At 41.9% G+C, this 20,955-nt stretch overlaps 1 protein-coding gene across 8 annotated transcripts in view; it reads right to left on the reverse strand.

Annotated features, from left to right (window-relative positions):
• Positions 1-20,955, reverse strand: part of SHROOM2 (shroom family member 2) — a 196,310-nt gene that overhangs the window by 19,791 nt on the left and 155,564 nt on the right. For 6 of the 8 annotated variants that reach the window (XM_034757287.1, XM_034757266.1, XM_034757291.1 and 3 more), the window contains 2 exons: positions 6,617-6,694; positions 4,982-5,731 (listed from right to left, as the gene is read on the reverse strand). In XM_034757287.1, the coding sequence (XP_034613178.1) occupies positions 4,982-5,731; positions 6,617-6,694 (828 nt within the window). Of the gene's footprint in view, positions 1-4,981; positions 5,732-6,419; positions 6,533-6,616; positions 6,695-20,955 lie in introns of those variants that run through there. The other 2 variants (XM_034757297.1, XM_034757277.1) reach the window with 2 other exon arrangements.

A 20,955-nucleotide genomic window follows, 5' to 3' on the forward strand; every position in this document is an offset into this window, starting at 1 on the left:
TCATACCCTGCCTGGATATTACTCCCCACTGCACACACACCTCCCATGGACTTGCTGAAATCTGCAGAAGAGGAGCCAGGTTTGGGTGGGAGACCCTGTCTGTTGGAGCATGGGTTTCCTCACCTCCTCTCCCTACCTCCTAATCCAATTTACATTTTTGGTGCCCATTAAGAAAACAGGGAAATTCACAAACAAACAAAAATGTAGTTGAAGAGTTCAGGTTGAAAGAGTGCTTGAATGGAGTCCAGCCAAGGCTCCCTTCTACCCCAAACTGCGCTCTCCTGACAAAAATTCTATACTTGTTAAAAGACCAGCAAGATGGACAGGTAAGGGAACCAGCCTGCTCCCTACTGCCCCATGACTTCCACTACTCATGCAAACTTAACTTTACCGCCTTGTTTTGTTCAATAACGAAATATGCTGTTGAGAGCATACAACTGATTTTACACATTAAGACAGATTGTACACACTAAGGGATATGGACACCCAAATCTCATTAAGATTAGTGGAAATTGGGCATCCAAATCCCCATGGCAACTTGTGAGCAATCTTAGTCTAAATATATAGTCAAGAGTTCCAAAGAGGCATAATCCCAGGGCATACAAGTTATTGGATTCAATGCTGGGGTAGGTAACTGGGTGAAATTCTATGGCCTGTGATATACAGGAGGCCAGACTAGTTTGTCCCTTCTGCCTTAAAAATCCATGAAGCCACATGAACACTGAAGAAGGTTTTCTCACAGTATTAGGTGATGGTGGACTAGAAGAATGTACATAGGAATAAAAAGAGTGGAATGACTGATAAGGTGTTTTGTGTGTGATAAGCTGTTTTTGGATCTTGCATGGTTATATAAGTATGTGGAAAGGGGAGAGAATTTTGACATGGAGGTAAGGGGACCTGCAAAGGTATGGAGATGTATGCAGAAGAGGATTGCTTACAAGTTTGGACATTGAATCATATGAATTATATTGTTTAGAAATTACCGGTAATACACACAAGATTTTTTTTGGTAGCAAGCTATTCAATAGTTTACTGGAAATGCATCTCTTAAATATAAATTGGACTATAATATTCCCGCTCTTTATTTTGGAACTGACATTTTTGTGTGTGCAAATTTAAGGATTCAAAGTTAAAGTTGAATGGGCAGTGTAAGTCAGGTGGGGCAATAGTAAATGAAGGAGAAGTATATGGCAGTGGAGAACTATTAAATTCCAAATTTACTAACGATTGTGGCATTTTTAAAGAGTATTTGGTTTAAAAAGTGTAATTTTACTGGAAATACTCTGAAATACACTTTCAACCTTAACTGTTTTAAGAACGTTTTTCAATTATAACTATATTTTACACACCATAAGTACAGTGTATTTCTCCATGCAATAAAATAATTCTAGCTAAGATGTTGCAGAAATTGCCATGCCTTTACATTATCAGCAAGATATCTTCCCTACAGAAAGACAGATGCATATTAACGGTACCAGACACTAGGAGCCTACAGTACACACACTAACATTCCTGAAAACTGGCATGCAAGGAATCAGAAAGTGTTAAGCATCATTGTTAAATTGTATGCTAAACTACTCAATGTATTCCACTTATGAAATAAATACAATAGAGAACAGAGATATGACATACATTTCCCCTCATTACAGTAACTTTCATTAGGTGAGTAATTTGAGGACAATAAATTGTATACATACTCAAGGTCAGCGGTGGAGATTTTTAAAGTGTTAATGGAAGATGTATGGCTAAATCCCCATACACTGTTTTCAAAATGTCAACCAATATATGTGCATATAATCAGGCACATCAACATTAAAGTTGTGTAAAAAGGCAATGCCAAATAAACTTAATTTACCATGTAGTCTTCAATATCTATTCACAATGCAGTACGGGAAGGAACTCATTACTGTAATTCACTATTGTGCCTAGGGATTGGAGATCATATGCTATATTTCACTTATTGTAATAAGAATAGCCATGCTGGGTCAGAGCAATGGTCCATCAAGCCCAGTATCCTGTCTTTTGACAGTGGCTGGAGCTAAATGCTTCAGAGAGAATGAACAGAACAGTCTATTATCAAATAATCCATCCCCTGTTGTCCAGTCCCAGTAGGATTGCCAACCCTCCAGGATTGTCCAGGAATTAAAGATTAATCCTTAATTAAAGAATATGTAATTTGATGAAACCTCCAGGAATATGTCCAACCAAAATTGGCAGCCCTAGCTTCTGGCAGTCAGAGATTTAGGGACACCCAGAGCATGGGGTTGCATCCCTGATCATCTTGGTTAAGAGCCATGGATGGACCTATCCTCCATGAACTTATCCAATTCTTTTTTTAACCCAGTTAAACTTTTTTGCCTTCACAACATCTCCTGGCAATGAGTTCCATAGGTTGACTGTGCATTGTGTGAAGATGTTCTTCCTTATGTTTGTTTTAAATGTGCTGTCTATTAATTTCACTGGATGATACCTTGTCCTTGTGTTATGTGAAGGGGTAAACAACACTTCCTTATTCACTTTCTCTACATCATTCATGATTTTATGACCTCTATCATCTCCTCCCTTAGCCATCTCTTCTCTAAACTGAATAGTCCCAGTTTTTTTAATCTCTCCTTACATGGAAGCTGTTCCATGCTCCTAATAATTTTTGTTGTCCTTCCCTGTACCTTTTCCAATGCCAATATATCTTTTTTGAGACGGGGCAACCAGAACTGCATACTATATTCAAGGTATGGGTGTACCATGAATTTATAAAGGCATTATGATATTTTATGTCTTATCATCTATCCCTTACCTAATGGTTTCTATCATTGTTCCCTTTTTTCATTGCCATTGCACACTGAGTAGATATTATCAGAGAACTATCCATGACGACTCCTAGATTTCTTTCTTGAGTGGTTACAGCTAATTTAGACCCCATAATTTTTTATGTATAATTGGGATTATGTTTTCCAATATGCATTATTTGGCACTTGTCGGTATTGAATTTCATCTGCCATTTTCTTGCCCAGTCAAACAGTTAAGTGAGATCTCTTTGCCGTCAGCTTTGGCCTTAACTATCTTGAGTAATTTTGTATCATCTGCAAATGTTGCCCTGTGTTCACCCCCTTTTCCAAATCATTTATAAATACATTGAATACGTTTCCTTATTTTGCTTTCTGATGTAACCATCACAGTATTGAGATGTAGTTTTCAGTACCTGAATTTCCTTATATTGAACAAAGAAAATATTAGGTCTTTAAAGAAACAAATTATAGCAATTTATAATTAGTGGATTACAGTGGAAGTATTTCACCAAATTCTTGTGCTTAAAAAAAACAACAACCACCTCTTCCCCCTTCCTCCCTTCTCCCCCGGAAAAACCCACACCACACACGCACACAAAATTTTAACCTTCTGGAGTCCTCAAGTTCTTTACTAAGATAAAACAAATGATGACTGAAGGATACTGTCTTCTAGAGAGGCTTCATTAAAAACAACAGATTTTTGCCACAAAAGGTGCTCAGAAAAGGAAAAGGTAATTTGCTAGCTGTGAAGTCACATGTTATAAGAATCATGAGGTCCAAAAATCTAGAAAACATGCAGCAGCAACATCAATGTGTCAAAAATGCTTTCGTTTTACAAATGCCATTTTTGATCCTGAAAAACTGAAAATAGAATGGATAAATCTATATCGCTACTGTGGACAATAACCGGACATGCACACAGAGAATGCACTGGGAACATATTGGAAAAAATATATATAATTGCTGACCTTTAAAGAAAAATATGCCTCTTTCACTCAGCATAGCAACCTCAATACTCATTTAGCAAGTATCATTTGTCTCCACTTTTCAACCATGAATTATAATGTCATATTAAGTGTTTAATGAAAATTTATATTCCTGAGCCTCCTTGAAGGGTTTATTATGTAGCAGGAAAATGACTGTTTATGACATCATTGTATGCAGTGTTCTTGCAGCCATGTCAGTCTCAGGATATTAGAGACAAGGTGGGTGAGGATTGGACTAACTTCTGTTGGTGAAAGAGATAAGCTTTCAAGCTTACACAGAGCTTTTCTTCAGCTCTGGGAAATGTCCTCAGAATGTCACAGGTAAATACAAGCTTGTATTTACCTTGTTTTTAGCTGTGACACTCTGAGTACATTTCCCAGAGCTGAAGAGCAGCTCTGTGCAAGCTCGAAACAGAAGTTGGTCCAATAAGATATTACTTCACCCACCTTGCCTCTGTTTATGATATTGGCAGCATGGGATGCCATACAGCAGACTATAAACCAGCTTATATTTACTTCAACATCAGACACAAAGTGTATGAAAATGGGGAAAGGGGGAGTGGTAGGGGGAGGAAGAAGGCTGGTTTACATTCTCTGACATTAGCTTCCAAGTCAGGTGATATAAAAAGTGACACCACTTGTTAGCACCCATCAGCAGGCTGCTCAGGAATGCCAAGCTGCATTAAAAACTTTTTTTATTTGGTGGGGGGAAAAACCCCACAAAATTCATAATTTGCAGATAAGTATCTCACATGTAAGCTTTTGGAATAGGTGCCACCAAAATGAATGCAATTTTCTTGCACAATAATTGTTTTAGCTCCCTGCATGTAGTGGATTAGAAACCACCCCATAGTTGGGCAAACATTTCATCCCATTTAGATAGTTTCTGTAATGGAAATTCCAGTTAAAATTTTAGAACGGAGCAGCATTTCTATTGATCTACTGTCCTTCAGCAGAAACCAAGACAGACCAGTTGAATGATTGCAATGGAATTAACTGGAATTTCAAATATGGTTTAGATATTTGTTGCAGCAGTTGCTATTGTCCTACAGAAGTGTGTCACTTGCAGACATGCTGGAAAGGTTAATACTGAATAGACTCAAAGGCAGTTTCTTCACATTTCTTCACTAAAAGTAACAGCCAATTATTAACAAAACCTAACATGGGGAAGGGGCTTTTAAAAGGCACATAATTGTAAAGGCACAATACCTTGCTGGGTTCTCATCCTGGACAGATACAGGAGGTTTGTCAGTCAGCTTCTGTGGAGCAAACTGAGGTGAAGGGGACCTTGACGTCTCCATTCCAGGTTTCTGAAGGTAGCGATACTTTGAAGACAATACAGGTTCAGATTTAAGATGTGCTTTCTCTTCTAAGTGCTGACACACATTCTCTGTGGATGCTGTTTGCCGGAGCCCCTGAGGATGAGCGCTCTTTAGTTTTCCATTGAACGCTGCAGGACTCTGAATGTAACCTGTAATTACCTCACCAGAGCTGGGGGAAATGGACTGAATGGGCTTCCTGGGTACTGCCAGCAGCGATTCTGAAGAGATGCTGAGTGAGTTGGAATTGTCCTGGCCCCTGTATTTATTATCTCGTTTGGGTGGCGGAGGCCTCTGAGGGACAGGTCCACGTCTCTTGTTCAGCAACGTCAGCTCTGTCCACTGACTTTCCTCTCCTCTGCCTTGTGGCAGACAGGAGTGGCTCTCCTGCAATGTCTGTGGCTCAGAATAAGTGAGAAGGGGTAAGCTGCAATCCTTGCTTTTCTCATTCACGTTTTCCTGGGAGTATCTGTAATCACTGGGCAATGTCCCGGATCTTCCCCGGCTCTCTTGAGACAAGACAATAGGTTCTCTTATTTGAAATGGTCTAACAGATGCCTTCCATTTGGGTCCTAAATTTTGGTCCAGCTGAGCCTTTTGTTCTCCTGGGTTATCTTCTGGTAATCCTGTATCAGCTTGCCTAGAAACAGAAGAAAAATCATTAGTCAGTTACTGTGCTATTATTTCCTCCTGTGTATTGCTACAGAAGTACTGGGAAGCTTGGAGACAGATTATGTCTGCCATATAATATTAACTAACAGCTACAACCTACTTTAAAATATATATATAATATTGTATTTCTAATGTAATGTGATGAATCAAAGCACAATGTCAGTCTAAATTAGGTTATGTTGTGTCATGCAATGTGACATAGCCTTGAGTTACCTGAGGCACTACAATGCACATGGTATATCTGAACATTCAAGAGTATTTTCTTCTAACTTTTGTGTAAATTAAAAGAATGGCTTCCTTGTATGACCTTCAACACTCAATTAACATTTCGTTCAATTTCCAAGTAATGCATGCAGTGTCTAACTAAATGCAGATTGCCAAACAAGTCCGCTCTCTATTATTTTAAAATAGTATACTAGACATCATAATTCACAGTCCTCATTCATATGGCAAAATTAACATAATCTTGGGGTTTAAATTTGCAGATATAAATTACTGATGCAAAATTAATGCATACTGACAAAAGCATCAAATGCACTGGTACTGATAGGGTGAGGGAAGAGACATCTTTTAGAAACAGAAAAAAAGGCACAATATTTTGGATCGAGGTCTATATTAGGCTTAACAAATAAATCAGATAGAGTCTTTGTCCTTACAGCATGAAGTATTGCTGTGGCTAACGAGTCCTGTCTCATCTTACACAGATATTTTTGTTTTACTGCAAGTCTATATTTTTCTTTGCTTTGTAGTCACCAGGCTGAAGCAACTCAAGGCTGGTGCCAAGCACAAGAAGTATAGTTGAGTTGTCCTCACCAGAGAAAGAGGCATCAGAACAGAAAGTAAGTAAAAGTACCTCGGAGACCCAGAAAGAAGGCAGGTTTGTTTTCTGCTTAGGGGAGGCTGGAGAGAAACTGTGAGCTGAGAAAAGAAGCTGTAACAGAAAAGTAAAAGGTTTCAGAGTACATTATTTCATTTGCACCACTGGAGGTTTTGTTATCTGTATTTGGAAATGAGACTGGGCAAGTGTAAGAGGGACTATAAGTTTTCTTTAAAAAAATAAAAAAACTAAACTGGAATGGAATGCTTGACCAATGAAACACAACAAAATGAAATCTGACATCAACGGTTACATTGCAACTTTATCAATCTATTGATTTCAGCATGATTCTACACTGGAAACCTTCCTTTACTGATTGCAGGTGTTATTTCCACAGGCATTAAAAAATAGTGCATACTCATATTTGATTTCATTTAAAAGGCAGATCAAAATATGCTTATTTCTATTTTAACTTCAAAATGTCAGAGTTTTTCACCCCCTTTCTGCCAAAATACCATACTTTAAAACAGAGGGTTGAAAAACCTAGTACAGGTAATATAAAGATCATCCATTATTAATTTTTTTTTTTTGAGTAAGGCACCAAACCTCCATTTTTCCATATGGCACGTGGAGCTTAGTCCCTTGCATCAAGTACATCGAAATTATGTTGTGTCACAACATGAAAACTTGATAACTGAATCAAGTCATCACTAGTTCCTCAGTGTGCTATCTGGAGACAAAGTAGAAAAAATTCAAGCTGCGTGGGTGCCATTGCAAATTTTCTCAACAGCTGAAGATGTGTTTTCCCAAGCAGGTCATGGTGGGAGGTAAAACAATGACTCAGTTACCTAAGGTCTGCAATGCTGATAAGTGTAGTACTATAATTTTGTTTCTGTATTTTACTAAGATGCCCTAAAACCTCATGTTTCTTTCCTTCTAAGGCTGATAAACCGGTCAGTGTCTGAAACAAACAAAAGGCCTGATTTCAAGCAAAAAGGTCACACCAAGTGTGGAAAAGTGGGATTATTTTGTAATATTTGTATGAAACCTATGTGTGCCACAGTTTCCCTATATGCTGCATTATTACCTAGGGGTCTCTGGCAGGCTAAGACACAGGTATCAATGGTGCCTAGCTGTCTGGGTCTTAAGTCCCATATCAGTGGAGTTCCTCAGAATACAAACTAGATACAATCAACTCAGAATTGAACAACGACTGGGAATGGCTGAGCCATTACAAACATTGAATCTATCTCCCCTTGTAAGTATTCTCACACTTTTTAATCAAACTGTCTGTACTGGGATAGCTTGATTATCACTTCAAAAGTTTTTTTCTCTTACTTAATTGGCCTCTCAGAGTTGGTAAGACAACTCCCACCTGTTCATGCTCTCTGTATGTGTGTATATATATCTCCTCAATATATGTTCCACTCTATATGCATCCGAAGAAGTGGGCTGTCGTCCACGAAAGCTTATGCTCTAATAAATTTGTTAGTCTCTAAGGTGCCACAAGTACTCCTGTTCTTTTTGCGGATACAGACTAACACGGATGCTACTCTGAAACCTGTCAGAATACAATGGAAGATCCCATTGCCCTGTCATTGACACCTAGCAAACAACCACCATAGATTGCTCCCCCTCTCTGCAGGAAGCCAAGCAGCATTTCCCCAGTGGGAGAACAAAGATCCAGAGGAGGGTTAAGAGTGGACTGTGGGAAGAAAGCAAGCACGCCTGGGAGTCTGATGGATTACAGTTGGGCTCTGAGCTAACCAGAATGGACTATGCTTTAATCTTCATTCCTCTATGCCAGGGGTGGGCAAACTTTTTGGGCCGAGGGCCACATCTGGGTGGGGAAATTGTATGCAGGGCCGGGGCAGGGAGTTGGGGTGCAGGAGGGAGTGCAGGGTGTGGCAGGGGGTGTGGTGTGCAGGAAGGGGCTCAGGGCAAGGGATTGGAGCCGAGGAAGGGTGCGGGGTGTATCAGGGAGCTCAGGGAAGGGGGTTGGGGTGCAGGAGGGGTGTGGAGTGCAGGAGGGGGCTCAGGGCAGGGTGTTGGGGTGCAGGCAGGGGCTTAGGGCAGGGAGTTGGGGGGTGGGGTGCAGGAGAGGTTCGGGCTCCGGCCCGGCGCCGCTTTCCTAAAGCGGTTTCGGGATGGCAGCAACACACACTGGGGCTAGGGCAGGCTCCCTGCACGTCTGCCCTGTCCCTAGCGCCGCGCCCCCTGGGAAAGGGGGGACGGAGGGCTCCACGTGCGTTCCCCATTCCCAGCCAATGGGAGCTGCGGGGGGTGGTGTCTGGAGGCAAGGGCAATGTCCAGAGTCCTCTGCACCCCCGCCCGGAGGCTGAAGGGATGTGGTGCTGGCTGCTTCTGAGAATGGCGTGGGGCCCACGGCGCCATGGGGGGCAATCCCGCAGGATGGATCCAAAGCCTTGAGGGGCCGGATCCGGCCCGTGGGCTGTAGTTTGCCCACCTCACTCTATGCCAATTTAAGAACTTCCTCTGCTGTGTTCCAGATGACTAATAAACCCTACTGTTTTCACAATGCTGTGTAAGAGTCACTGCAAATGCTTGGAGAGGTGCACTGATCTCTCAAATGTGTACAATTCTCTATCAAGGGTCTGTCTCATTTAGACTCGCTAAACAGAGCTCACGGCATGAAGCAGGAGTGCTGCAGGCCCAGTCTAAGGAGGTGGTGAAACTCTGTTGCTTATCCTGAAGGAAGAGCGAGACCCCCAGGGGAGTCTGCCACATTGGAGAGGCTCCTCCTAGAGACTGCTCCAAGGCTGGGGGGCCATAACACTCATCCTGTGGATCTGGGACACCAGGTAATCCTAGGGCTTGTCTACATGGTGCCGGCAAAGGACACTAGAGGCGTGTACAATCTATAGGATGGTTTGGATTAAGACATAAGTAGAAGTTAGGTTTTGGGCTACCACTAAAGCGGTGAAATTGACAAGAAAGCTGGCTCCCAGCTCCCAGCTAGGCTGCTGCCAGGTCTCTGCTCCAAACTGGGTGCCAACCAGGCTCCCCGGCTTGGGTTGCCTCCTGGGCTCCCCACTCCCTGCTGGGAGCCCTGTGGCTCCCCAGGGTCCTGGCTCCCTGCTCCCTGCCAGAAGCGCGGTAGCCGACTGGACTCCGGGCGCAGATCTCCTCACCGGAGGCGAGAAGCTCCCAGCAGCTGCCTCCAACTCCCGGCTGGGAGCGTGGAGGCAAGAAGCCCTGGGAGACTTTCCCCCTGCTCCAGGCTGGGAACGGGAAGCCCTGAGGGGCAGCAGGGCTCTCAGTTCCCCACACTGTCTCCCTTCAGTCCGTGGAAATGCTCCTGGTGAGGACACCCACCACCGACAGAAGGAGGGTAGTGTGGACATCAGCCACCACAGTAATTACTACTAGTTAAAGTGTAAAAAAAAAAGTGGAAAAAAAAACAAAAAAAAAACAACTCAGAGATAAGTTGGAGACAGAGTGTCATGGGAAAGTAAGAGTTAGCAAGGACATAACCCAAGGTTATGTTACCATTATGTTTTTGGTTATAATTGGTTCGAGTAAGGTTTTTTAATGATTGCTTTTGAAAATTGTGAATGTTTTATTAAAATGCTATCTATTTGGATAGTATGAGAAGAACTTTGGTGCAGATGTTAATTTAAATAATGGGTAACAAAGAGCCATTAAGAAGGTGGCGGAAATACAATTATGGTAAAGGGTAGTTGAATGCTAATTAGAACTATAATGGAGTATAAAAGAAGTAAATTTTGCTAAATTGCAAGGGAGATCCTATTAACCTTAAAAGGGTACTTACTGCTAGGCTTCAGAATTATAAGGTTCTCCTTCATGCCATTGTCAGTAGGCTGATCATCCATTGCTAGACCATTTCATCTTTGAGTGTGAGTAGAATAGTAGTATTTACATAATTGGTAGTTGCCTGCTTATTTGTTAACTAATCATTTTTCTTTTTAATAGACTTTGGTTGCATCATTCAAAACGTTGCCTAGTGGTCCTTTACTAAATAAATTTTCCGTAACTGACCTAGAAAACTAAGTTGGGTTTTGTTGCACCCTTTTCTTTAACAACTTAATATTAACTGGGAACATTTCAACAAAAAGATTACAAAAGGTTACAGATGTGATGGGTTGTGCTCTAACTGCCCCATGTAGACCATGCTGCTGCGCTCTAACAGGTTCCTATGACCTTAATGTGAATTAGGTGCCTTTTAGACTGCACCAGCAGGCTCTACATGGGGCAGTCAAAGCGCAACATGTTAGAGCATTTTACAACTCACACCCCTCTAGTGCACTTTGCCACGCCACATATGACAAGCCCCTAGCATTTTTTCTCTTGTCGTACGTAAATTTGACCATATGAATGACCATTTTTGTTACCCTTTTCATATACCATATATTTTAGTCTTGAACTCACCCTTATTGCAGATCTTTAAATAGAAATGCATGCACATTTTGGCCAGATCCTCATAAACTGAAGTCAATGAAACTATACCAATTATCACTAACTGAGGGTACGTCTACACTACCCGCCGGATAGCGATCGATCTATCAGGGATCGAGTTATTGTGTGTAGTGTAGACACAATAAATCCATCTCCGATCGCTCTCCCGTCGACTGTTGAACTCCAGCTTGGCGAGAGGCAGAAGCAAAGTCAATGGGGGAGCGGCGGCCATCGATCCTGTGCCGCGAGGATGCGAAGTAAGTGATTCTAAGTTGATCTAAGATACGTTGACTTCAGCTACGCTATTCTCGTAGCTGAAGTTGCGCATCTTCGATCCATCTCCCCCCTCCCCGCCCAGTGTAGACCAGGCCTGAGAATCTGGCTCATGAAGTTTTATCACTGAAATGGGCACTGTCACAGTTGGTGTGTTGACCTACTTGTACAAATGTCTTATCTGAAAGGTCTTGCCTTTCAATATGAAAGGCACATCAAAAAGGACCTTGAAAGTAAGTCCTTCCCAAATGGTTCAGATTACTCCAAAGGTTGTGCCAACCAGAACTGCCAAAGTAAACCAATTTTTAGGCCTACTGTACCACCCTTGACAGTGTCTCGTGAAGTTTTTAATCACACAAATAAAAGGATTCTAATCGGGGAAAAAACACCCATAAAACAAGTATAATTCATGAAGATTCTTTGCAAATACAAAACAGTAAAATGAGTAGTTCCTTGCACAGCTGAATGTTGTTTTGGTGCTGTCCACTCAACTATTGTTAAGGTTTTGAGAGCACTTCCACTATAACCCCAGCTTTTCAGTCATATGTAAACACTATTCTGGACTCAAACTTGATAAACAAAATCCATTTTTGTGCAATTAAGAATTAAGGTAATGTTTTAAACCTAAATATTGCACAAAGAAAAGGTGATCAGGCATGGATGCCATTTTCACACTCATTACTCAAAAATGACATTTTAGAAGTTTTTTGCCAATATTATGGGTCTGTAATGCATAAAGCACAAAATTACTTCGGAAAATAGTTTGTAAAGATAGGTGAAGTGTCTTTTAAAATGATTTTGAATTTCTACACTTTAAATTGATATTTACATGGCAACAGTCCATAACAGTTGTGAAGGAGACATTTTAGCTTATCAGTAGAATGGTAACTCTCTTACAATCAAATGAGAAATCTCCCTCTATCTTGGTTTCTTTAACTATTTAAAATGTAAACATCCCATTTCACTAGAAGATGCTTAAAACTGATAAAACACCAAAAGATTCAGGACGTGATTTTTATTTACCTTAAGGCCACTTCATGCCATTCTAGGCAGGTTAGAGAACGTAAGAACAGCCATACTGGTTCAGACCAATGGTTTATCTAGTCCAGTATTCTGTCTCTGACAGTGGCCAGTACCAGGTGCTTCAGAGGGAATGAACAGAACTCGTTAATTTTGAGGTGCCATGAAGTGGGAGTGAATTATATTTAAAAAACAAATTTATACATTTACTCTACTTGAAGGACCCTTTTCACTATTAGAGCGGCGTGGCCTTGCTGTAAATGAGAATCACGCCCTCGGATTTAAGGGCCGGATCCAATAATCCTGACTCACATCTGGTCGGATCTCGCAACGCTGATTTAGAGAATCAGAGTTTCCCTGTGGAGTTCAATGCGAGTGGGGCTGGGCTTTTACATAGTCCCACTGACTTTTATGGAAATACTCACAAGAGTAAGGGCTGCAGGATTAGGCCCTAGGTACTGAATACTGATGTCTGACAAAAGTAACAACAATTGTTCCTCATCTAGGTAACTGATGTACAGCTTGATTTTTTTTATGCTCACTCGTGATGCCAGAAAGTCCTTTAAGCTCTCTGATTTCTTTTTATTAACATAGGTCATAACATACTACATAATGGCAATGGTGGGGTACACAGAAAGTCACAATCACAACATTAGAGGGTCTAAAGATGTGAATTGCATGCACTGCTGCAGCCAGTCTGCAAAGTTTATATTAAACTTGACATGCAAATCTGAACTGCTTTTGCAGGTGAAAGTGAACAGGACACAGCACACTATTAAGTTGACATGTTTACACATCCAAAAATCATTTGTGTTTTAGAATTTCTGATGAGATGTTCTTAACAATCCTTTGGCTTGTACCACAATGAATGCTTTGATAAATAGTACTGTCATCCTCCAAAATAAAATGAAATAAAAAGTATTTAAAATGTCACAGTGTAGATGACTTAAGGAATGCGGTGTTTCCAATTGGTGGGGTAAAATTTAATGGGACTGCATATGTGCCTTCATACAGTTTCTATGAAAGTAAACACACATTTTACGGTGGCACACAGGATGGTTATGGGGAGAAAGTAGCTGCATACAGCATGGGAGATAATTTACATTCAGGGTGGGTGGGTTCTCATGCAAAACATGCTAATCACGTTACCCTGAAGAGATTTGATCTTACTGTTCAGAAAGGAGGAAAAGAAAGAAAGCTTCAAGCACCAGAAGAACCCTGTGGCAAGAACCTGCAAAGTGTTACATTAGTGTAAGTACCAAGAAGTCCACTAAAAAGAGGCTGATTTAAAATTTTAAATTGCTCTGTAGAAAGAAACACACAAAATATGGCGCTGCAGAGATAAAGTCCACAGAAACTTGCCAAGGAAACTATAAACACCACTGGAAAAAATTCACCTTTTGTAAATAGAAAACAACCTGATAATAAAATGAGGTTCAAATAAATATTCCAGCTACCATGTGGCACAATGAGAGAAGCATTGCTGATTTACTGCTTAGTGCAGAACAAAATCCATTTAATCATTGTAAATTTTGATGGCTTTGACAAAAATAAAATCCCAAACATTTCAGCTACGTAAATTTTCAAAGAGAAAAGAACTGACACAGTTCTAATATTACCAGCTTAAATAAATTTTATACGTACAAGTAACATCCATAAATTTGCCTCCATTTAGGCCAATGATCCATGGTCACCTTATTTATCCATCACCAATCACCATCATCAAAAGCTTCATATACCAGATCATCTTTATACCTGAGAGACTACATCTTTCCCCAGCATACACTGCCACAGTTGTGAAGGAGAGTTGCTGATTCTGGATATCCCTTGATTTAACAGTAATTGTTCGCAGCGTGTTCTCCATAAACGTTCTGCGGCTCTGCAATGCATTGCAACCCATGGAAAGATGTGCTGGCTTTGCAGGGCCCATTTGTTTTATCTGGCTTTTGCAAAAAAATGAGGGGGGATAGACATACAGATTGAAGTATGAGAGTGCTGGTGTTTGGCAAGTGCTGCAGCTTGGTAGGAGGGATGAGCCGATGGTACTGAATTTGTGCTTTGTAATTCTAAAGAACTGGCAGGGCACTCATAGCCTGGTATGGGTGCTTTCGACTTATTCTAAATTGAAAGAAAATAAACCAAATAAAATATTGCAGTAATAACCTCCTGGCCTAGAAAGGAAGGAAGTGGACTCCTCTGGAAGCAATCCCCTCCACGTATAACTGGCCATGTCTAAATCTTTACATGGCATTGGACTCTGTTATTTAAGACAACTTTTCCATATCCCATCTTAACAAATGACATCTGTGGAGTCATGTCAGCACTCAGTGCTAGGGACTCTGCTTTCAATGGTCACTGGCAGAATCTCTGGATCTTGCTTTTCTTGATTGTTCCTCGAAGCCTGAGCAAGTATTCTGTTCATAGATTCATAAATTCCAAGGCCAGAAGGAACCATTATGATCATCTAGTCTGACCTCCTGTATAACACAGGCCATAGAACTTCCCCAAAAGAATTCCTAGAGCACAGCTTTTGGAAAAACATCCAAGCTTGATTTAAAATTTATCAGCGATAGAGATAAATCCACCACGACCCTTGGTTCAATTAGGCTTTTGGTTCAACACTGATTTGCTTCTACCCTGGTTACTTTAGGATTAGTTGGATGCCTTCGGCCAGGTTTTAGAGTATTTTTAAACATTTCTCATACAGTGCCTGAGTACCTTGTAAAATTTGCCACACTGGAGATGGAGATGTGTCTTGAGAATGGTACGAGTTGAACTCTGGGCACATGTTGCACATTTTAATTGCACTTTAAAAGTTGATTAATTCCAATGGTGTAAAAATATATATTCCTGATCACAGCAACAAACAGAAATAGGAGACCTGTGTGCACTCAGAGCAGATAGCAGTGGTCTAATTTATCACTGTCAAGAGGTTCACAGGTGTGTAAAATGCGTGGTTGGGCTTAAATAATTTTTTAGACGTGTCCTACAGAAGTCCATGAGCAATCACCAGAATGGATCATTTTGTAGTGCATGGGATGGCTCATGTAGCATCTCTGAGGTATATGACAAAACCCATTCCCCTTTACTTTCCTTCAGTATCTACCTACTTTCTCTTGTTTTACATTTAGACCTTATCTAGGATAGGGCTGACAAGTGAGATGTTCAGTTGAGTTAGCTAGCTCAGTCAGTGAAAGTAATCCAATTAGCATGTTGTAAACTACAATTTCTTGTCTTGACTTGATTTGTAGAGGTGTTTATTAGATCAAGCTAGATAACTTGATGTAACACCGCACCTGTAAACCCTAGTCTAGATATGGCTTTAGTTACAATGTGTTAGCTAACATTTTAAAAATACCTCTTTTATCCTAGGCTTGTCTATATAAGGATGTTTTACCGGTTATACAGGCATAATTATATAGGATTTAACTCATCCCAATGTAGACAATCTCATTCCAGTATCAGAGTGGCTTTCCTTGGTTTAGTTTAAACCTCCTTCTTAAGCAACATAAGATAAACTGAAAAAAGGCACTCTGATATCCAAATAAGAGTATCCACAGATGGGGAGTTATACTGGTATAATTACAGCAATTTAAATTCCTACTTTAGGTTATACTGAACGAAAATCTTCCCCAGGTAGGCAAGGCCCTAATGTAGACAGTCTTAGGCTTGGTCCACACATAAAACTTAGGCTGACCTAGCTACATTGCTCAGGACTTTATGCAGTAAAGCTGATCTAACCCTCAGTGTAGGGAAGGATTCTTCCATTGACCTAGCTACTGGCTCTTGGAGTAGAGGATTACTCTAACATTATGGAGACCACTGCTCTCACCATGCTTGAGCCCTTGACTGGATGCCACCTGGTGGAAGATGGAAAAGAGGAGGACAACAGGTGACAATAAAACTACTAAGAAAGATGCTGCTGTCATGGGAACAGACTGTGATGGAGCAAGAAATACAACATTAGACAGGCAGCGGTGGAAACACTGGATTGCCTCATGTGTCACAAGGTACAAGAACATCTATGCTGATAATCAGTCCCTCCACCCCCGCCCTCAACAAACCTCCTTACAGCACACAATTTGATTCATGCCTTAAAAAAGGACAGATCCCAAGATCAGGATTGTAGCAGAGGCTTACAGTAATAACCATAAGTGTGCCCATCAGACTTGACTGAGTAGCAGTGTTTTGCAGAGAAAGGATCAGAGGATGCAGCAGACTCATTCTGCAGCTATGCTAACCTCTTCACTGCTGGATCACTCCCCACATTATTTCGTTTTGTTCTGCCAGAGCTGGCAGGTGATTTTCTGCTAAACATTAACAGGCAACTAGCATATTCTGTAGCAGTTAAATATGACATCTGATTCTATAGAACAGTAGTTAGTGGAGTAATCTGAAGAGGGTCAGAAAGAAATTGAGATTTGACAAGAAATTGCTAAAAATACAGATGGCACAGTGCTTTCCATCATAAATATCTTCTTTCCCCACATCCCTCTCTCGGTAAATTTTAACAGGTGAACTGAAGTGAAATTAGGGGGTTTGCTTTTACCAGTTCAGCCATTGGATTCTCCTACACCTGCTGTTTTGTTTTATAATTATTCCATACATCATTAAATACCCTGAGCTCAAAATATTAACAGCAGCAGCTATATTCATTCTCAAAATAACTGATGTACTGTATTTCATTCCATGCCAGAATATCAGGACTTGCACGTTTTAGTCAAAGATCCATTATGCAGCTACTCATCAGGACCCTGATTCAGCAAAGTATTTAATCAAGTGCCTTCCAAGCATGGGAGTAATCCCCTTGAGTTCATTTGGAGTGCTCATGTGTCTAACGTTAGTTATGTACATTGCTGAACTGGGTGCAGAATAACTTAGCCAACGCCTCACTAATCAAAGAGTCTGCCTACGCTGGAACTGGAGCTGTGATTTCCATCTTGAGTCGAGCTCCAGCGAGTGCACTAACAACAGAGTGTAACTGTGACTGCATGGGTAGCGGGAGGGACTAGCCCTGATGGGTACGTAGTTAGGGTTTCAGACAGGATTGTACTCAGGGAGACTAGCCCATCCAACCACCGCTACATGGCTACCTTTAGCACGGTAGCTTGATCAAGAGCTACTGGCAGGGGTACATCTACCTGAGCTGGAAATGACACCTCCAGCCCCTCGGCAGACACCCCAAAATGAAGTGGAAGACCGAGCTATAAAATCTAACTTAGTTATTCTTCATGCTAACCATGTTTTTAAAATGTTCTTCTATGGTATTCCCTCCACTTATCCTTAATCCCCTTCCTAGATCAGTGCCTCACTCCCACCAGTAATGGTGTCCAAATAGCTTTTTCCAGAACATAAAACACCAATGAATCCTGAAAGTGACAGCCCCATAGAGCAGCAGAGTTAGTTGCCCAAGTGCTATTATCTAACTACACATTTCTCTGGGTATTAATCCAAAGACTTTAATACACATTTGGAATTATTACAGTTATTATGTAAATCACTTCTGTGTATTTTTTAACTGCTTCCTTCCCCAGGGTACCAGAGCTTCTAAAAGCTCCTTTGGTGCCTAAAAGTGGTACCCCCTGCTCAGCACTCTTATGAAATAATAATAATGATCAAAACAAAACAACACCGCATTGGATGTGGTGTAGTTGCCTTTTAAAATCTCAAAAGATCAGCTATTAAAAATGGAACTGGATCATAATATGGGCTAATCATTACCTATATTAACCACACCTTCAGTCTGAGAGGTGTTGGGCAAATGAATGTAAAGTCACCACTGCTGCATCCTGTACATATTCAGAGTCACATTTGCTCTTTGCAGAACCACAACAGCTATGGGAGAGTCAGCTACTCTGTCACTTTTGCTTGTATTGCAGTAGTGCCCAGAGACCCCCAATCAAAGATCAGGGCCTCACTGTCTAGGCACTGTACACACAATGAAAGAGATAGCCTTTGACCCAAAGGACTTGCAATATAAGATTAAGACAAACTAATGGCCAGACAGTTACGGTTAATGTAATAAGCAGTGGACCAGCTGCCTAACTTAGAGAATTGTAAATTAAGTGCTAAGAGCAGGGCTACCCGAAGGGCCAAATCCTCCTACTCTCTATTCCACACTGTGCATTAAATGTGTCTCTCAGTTATGCCAGTGAGACTTCCCTGGCTGTTGGGATCAGTGGGGGTGATCTGCTTAACTGAGACCAGAATATTGTCCAATGAGGTTGCCCGTGTGTAACTGAAAGAAGTGGCTGCAGGACTGGCAATGAAAAAGACCATGTTGTTACTTATAAACTGAACATGTGTTGAAGAAATCACCGAGATAAAAATCAATACAGAATTCCAGCAGACTGGCTTTGCAGTCGCTTTCAGACTAGAACTACTCTTGAAGCCTGTTTTTAAGTTACTCAAATGCAAATGATCAACTGTATTCACATACCAACCCCTTCCCCAATAGAGAGCTTTCCACATCTCTGCAGTTCTCGTGTCCCACTTTTCCATCCCTGTGCCAGCCACTCTACACTGCACCCTCTATCCTCCCCAATCGATAACGGTACACCATAGCCAGAAGGGATCCTAAGGCAACAAAGGGTATCCCCTCTGTCCCTGCATAAGCATATTGCTTTCAAAATACACCCACTACAGAGGAGCAAGACAGAACTATTTTATTGTAAGACAATAAAAATACTCAAATAAATGTGTTTGATTATTGTGTCACCAAAATCCAACAAATAAACACCAAGAGAAGGAGATCAGTTTTCTCCAGGAAGCAAAATTTTATAGCAGAGCTGTCATTCCTGAAAATAGGGGATTGTAATGGGAAGATTGCATAACTCTCACCATATAACAGAGGGCCAAAGACGTGACGGAACTCCTGTTGAAGTCAATGAGAGTCTTTCCATCAACCCGTTCAATCAGGTCCCAAATGAATTGTGAAATCTTACACAATCAGGCCTTGTCTACAGTACACAATTATGTCGACATACGTTAGGTCGCTGTATAGCCATTGCAGTAATTAGTGCCGTTTTTCATGTCCATACTACCCTCCTTCTGCCAATGGTTCAGATCCTCAGAGGTGTTTGCACCAGTTTAAGTGGGGCACTGGGGAGGAGGAGAGAGGATGACAGCTCGAGCTGGGAGCCCCACTACCCAGCACTGAGAGCCCAGGCTCTCCGCGTTGGGCAGTCATGCTTCCAGCTGGGAGCTCCATGAGGAGCTGACAGCCCGGGCTCTTAGCACTGGGTAGGGTTGCCAGGCAACTGGTTTTCGACCAGAAAGCCGCATCAAAAAGGGGCCCTGGTGGTGCCAGTTGGCGCTGCTGACCGGGCTCTTAAAAGTCCGGTCAGAGGCACAGTGGGGGGCAGGAGCTAAGACAGTTTCTCTGCCTACCTTGGCTCCGCATGGCTCCCAGAAGTAGCTGCCACTCAGGGGTAGGGGCAGCATGTGGAATACCGGCTCTGCAGCTCCAATTGGCCGGGAACTGCGACCAATTGAAGCTGCAGGGGCGGTGCCTGCAGATGCGAGGGCAGCACACAAATGGAGCCTCCCTGCACCTAGGGGCCGAAAGGATTGGCAGCCGCTTCCTGGGAGCCGCGGTTATCACCACCAGGACCCTGCACCCCAACCCCCTGCACCAGCCCAGAATCCCCTCCCACACCCAAACTCCCTCCTGGAGCCCACATCCCTCACACCCCAACCCCCTGCCTCAGCCCGGAGCCCTCTCCCGCACCTTGAACCCCTCATTTCTGGCCCCACCCGCAGCCCGCACGCCTCAATCCCCTCCTGCACCCCAACCCCCTGCCCCGGCCTGGTGAAAGTGAGTGAGGGTGGAGGAGAGCGAGAGATTGAGGGAGGGGGGATGGAGTGAGTGGGGAGCGGGACCTTGGAGAAGGGGCAGGGGTGTTTGATTTTGTGCAATTAGAAAGTTGGCAACCCTAGCGCTGGGCAGTGCGGTGCTGACAGGCCATGTAAGTAATGCAGTGTCTACACAGACACTGCGCTGCCCTCAGTAGATCATCCTAAGTGCTGGAGTTATTAGGTTGGTATAATGGGGGACTTACATCATCAGGAGTAATGCTGTAGTATAGACACTTACAGAGTTAGGATGACGTAAACTGCTTACGTCGACCTAACTCTGTAGTCTAGGCCAGGCCTCAATTGTGATTCATCTGAAAAGAACTAGGGAGAAAGAAAAGGTGGATTATGAATAAGTGTATGCACATGTGTGTTTTGGAAATCAGAAAAGGTATTAGATATTATTCATGTCAGTTTTTTTTTTTTTTTTTAATACTGATATGTGTATATACACACAGATATTACAGACAGAGCTGGTAGAATTGCCTGACACTTCCCATTAAAGCACTGTGTTTTCAATTCTTTGTAACTTTGGCAATCTTTAACCATTTTGGTTGAAATTTTCCATGCTGGGTGTCTGCCTCACGTTGAAATTTTTTTGGAAAACTTCTGCCAAAATAGTTCTGCCATTTCTCACATGGAGGCCAATGAAAAATACACTGTTTTGCTCATGTTATAAAAATTCTGGCAAGTCTTAATTTGAGAAGCCCCCATGCTTTGGGGAAGGGACTTGAAATTTGTTGGACAGGACAGATGCTGTGTGTCAGGAACGTGCCTTTTGCTGTCCCTGT

This window comes from Trachemys scripta, chromosome 1, assembly GCF_013100865.1.
Source record: "Trachemys scripta elegans isolate TJP31775 chromosome 1, CAS_Tse_1.0, whole genome shotgun sequence".
NCBI lineage: Eukaryota > Metazoa > Chordata > Testudines > Emydidae > Trachemys > Trachemys scripta.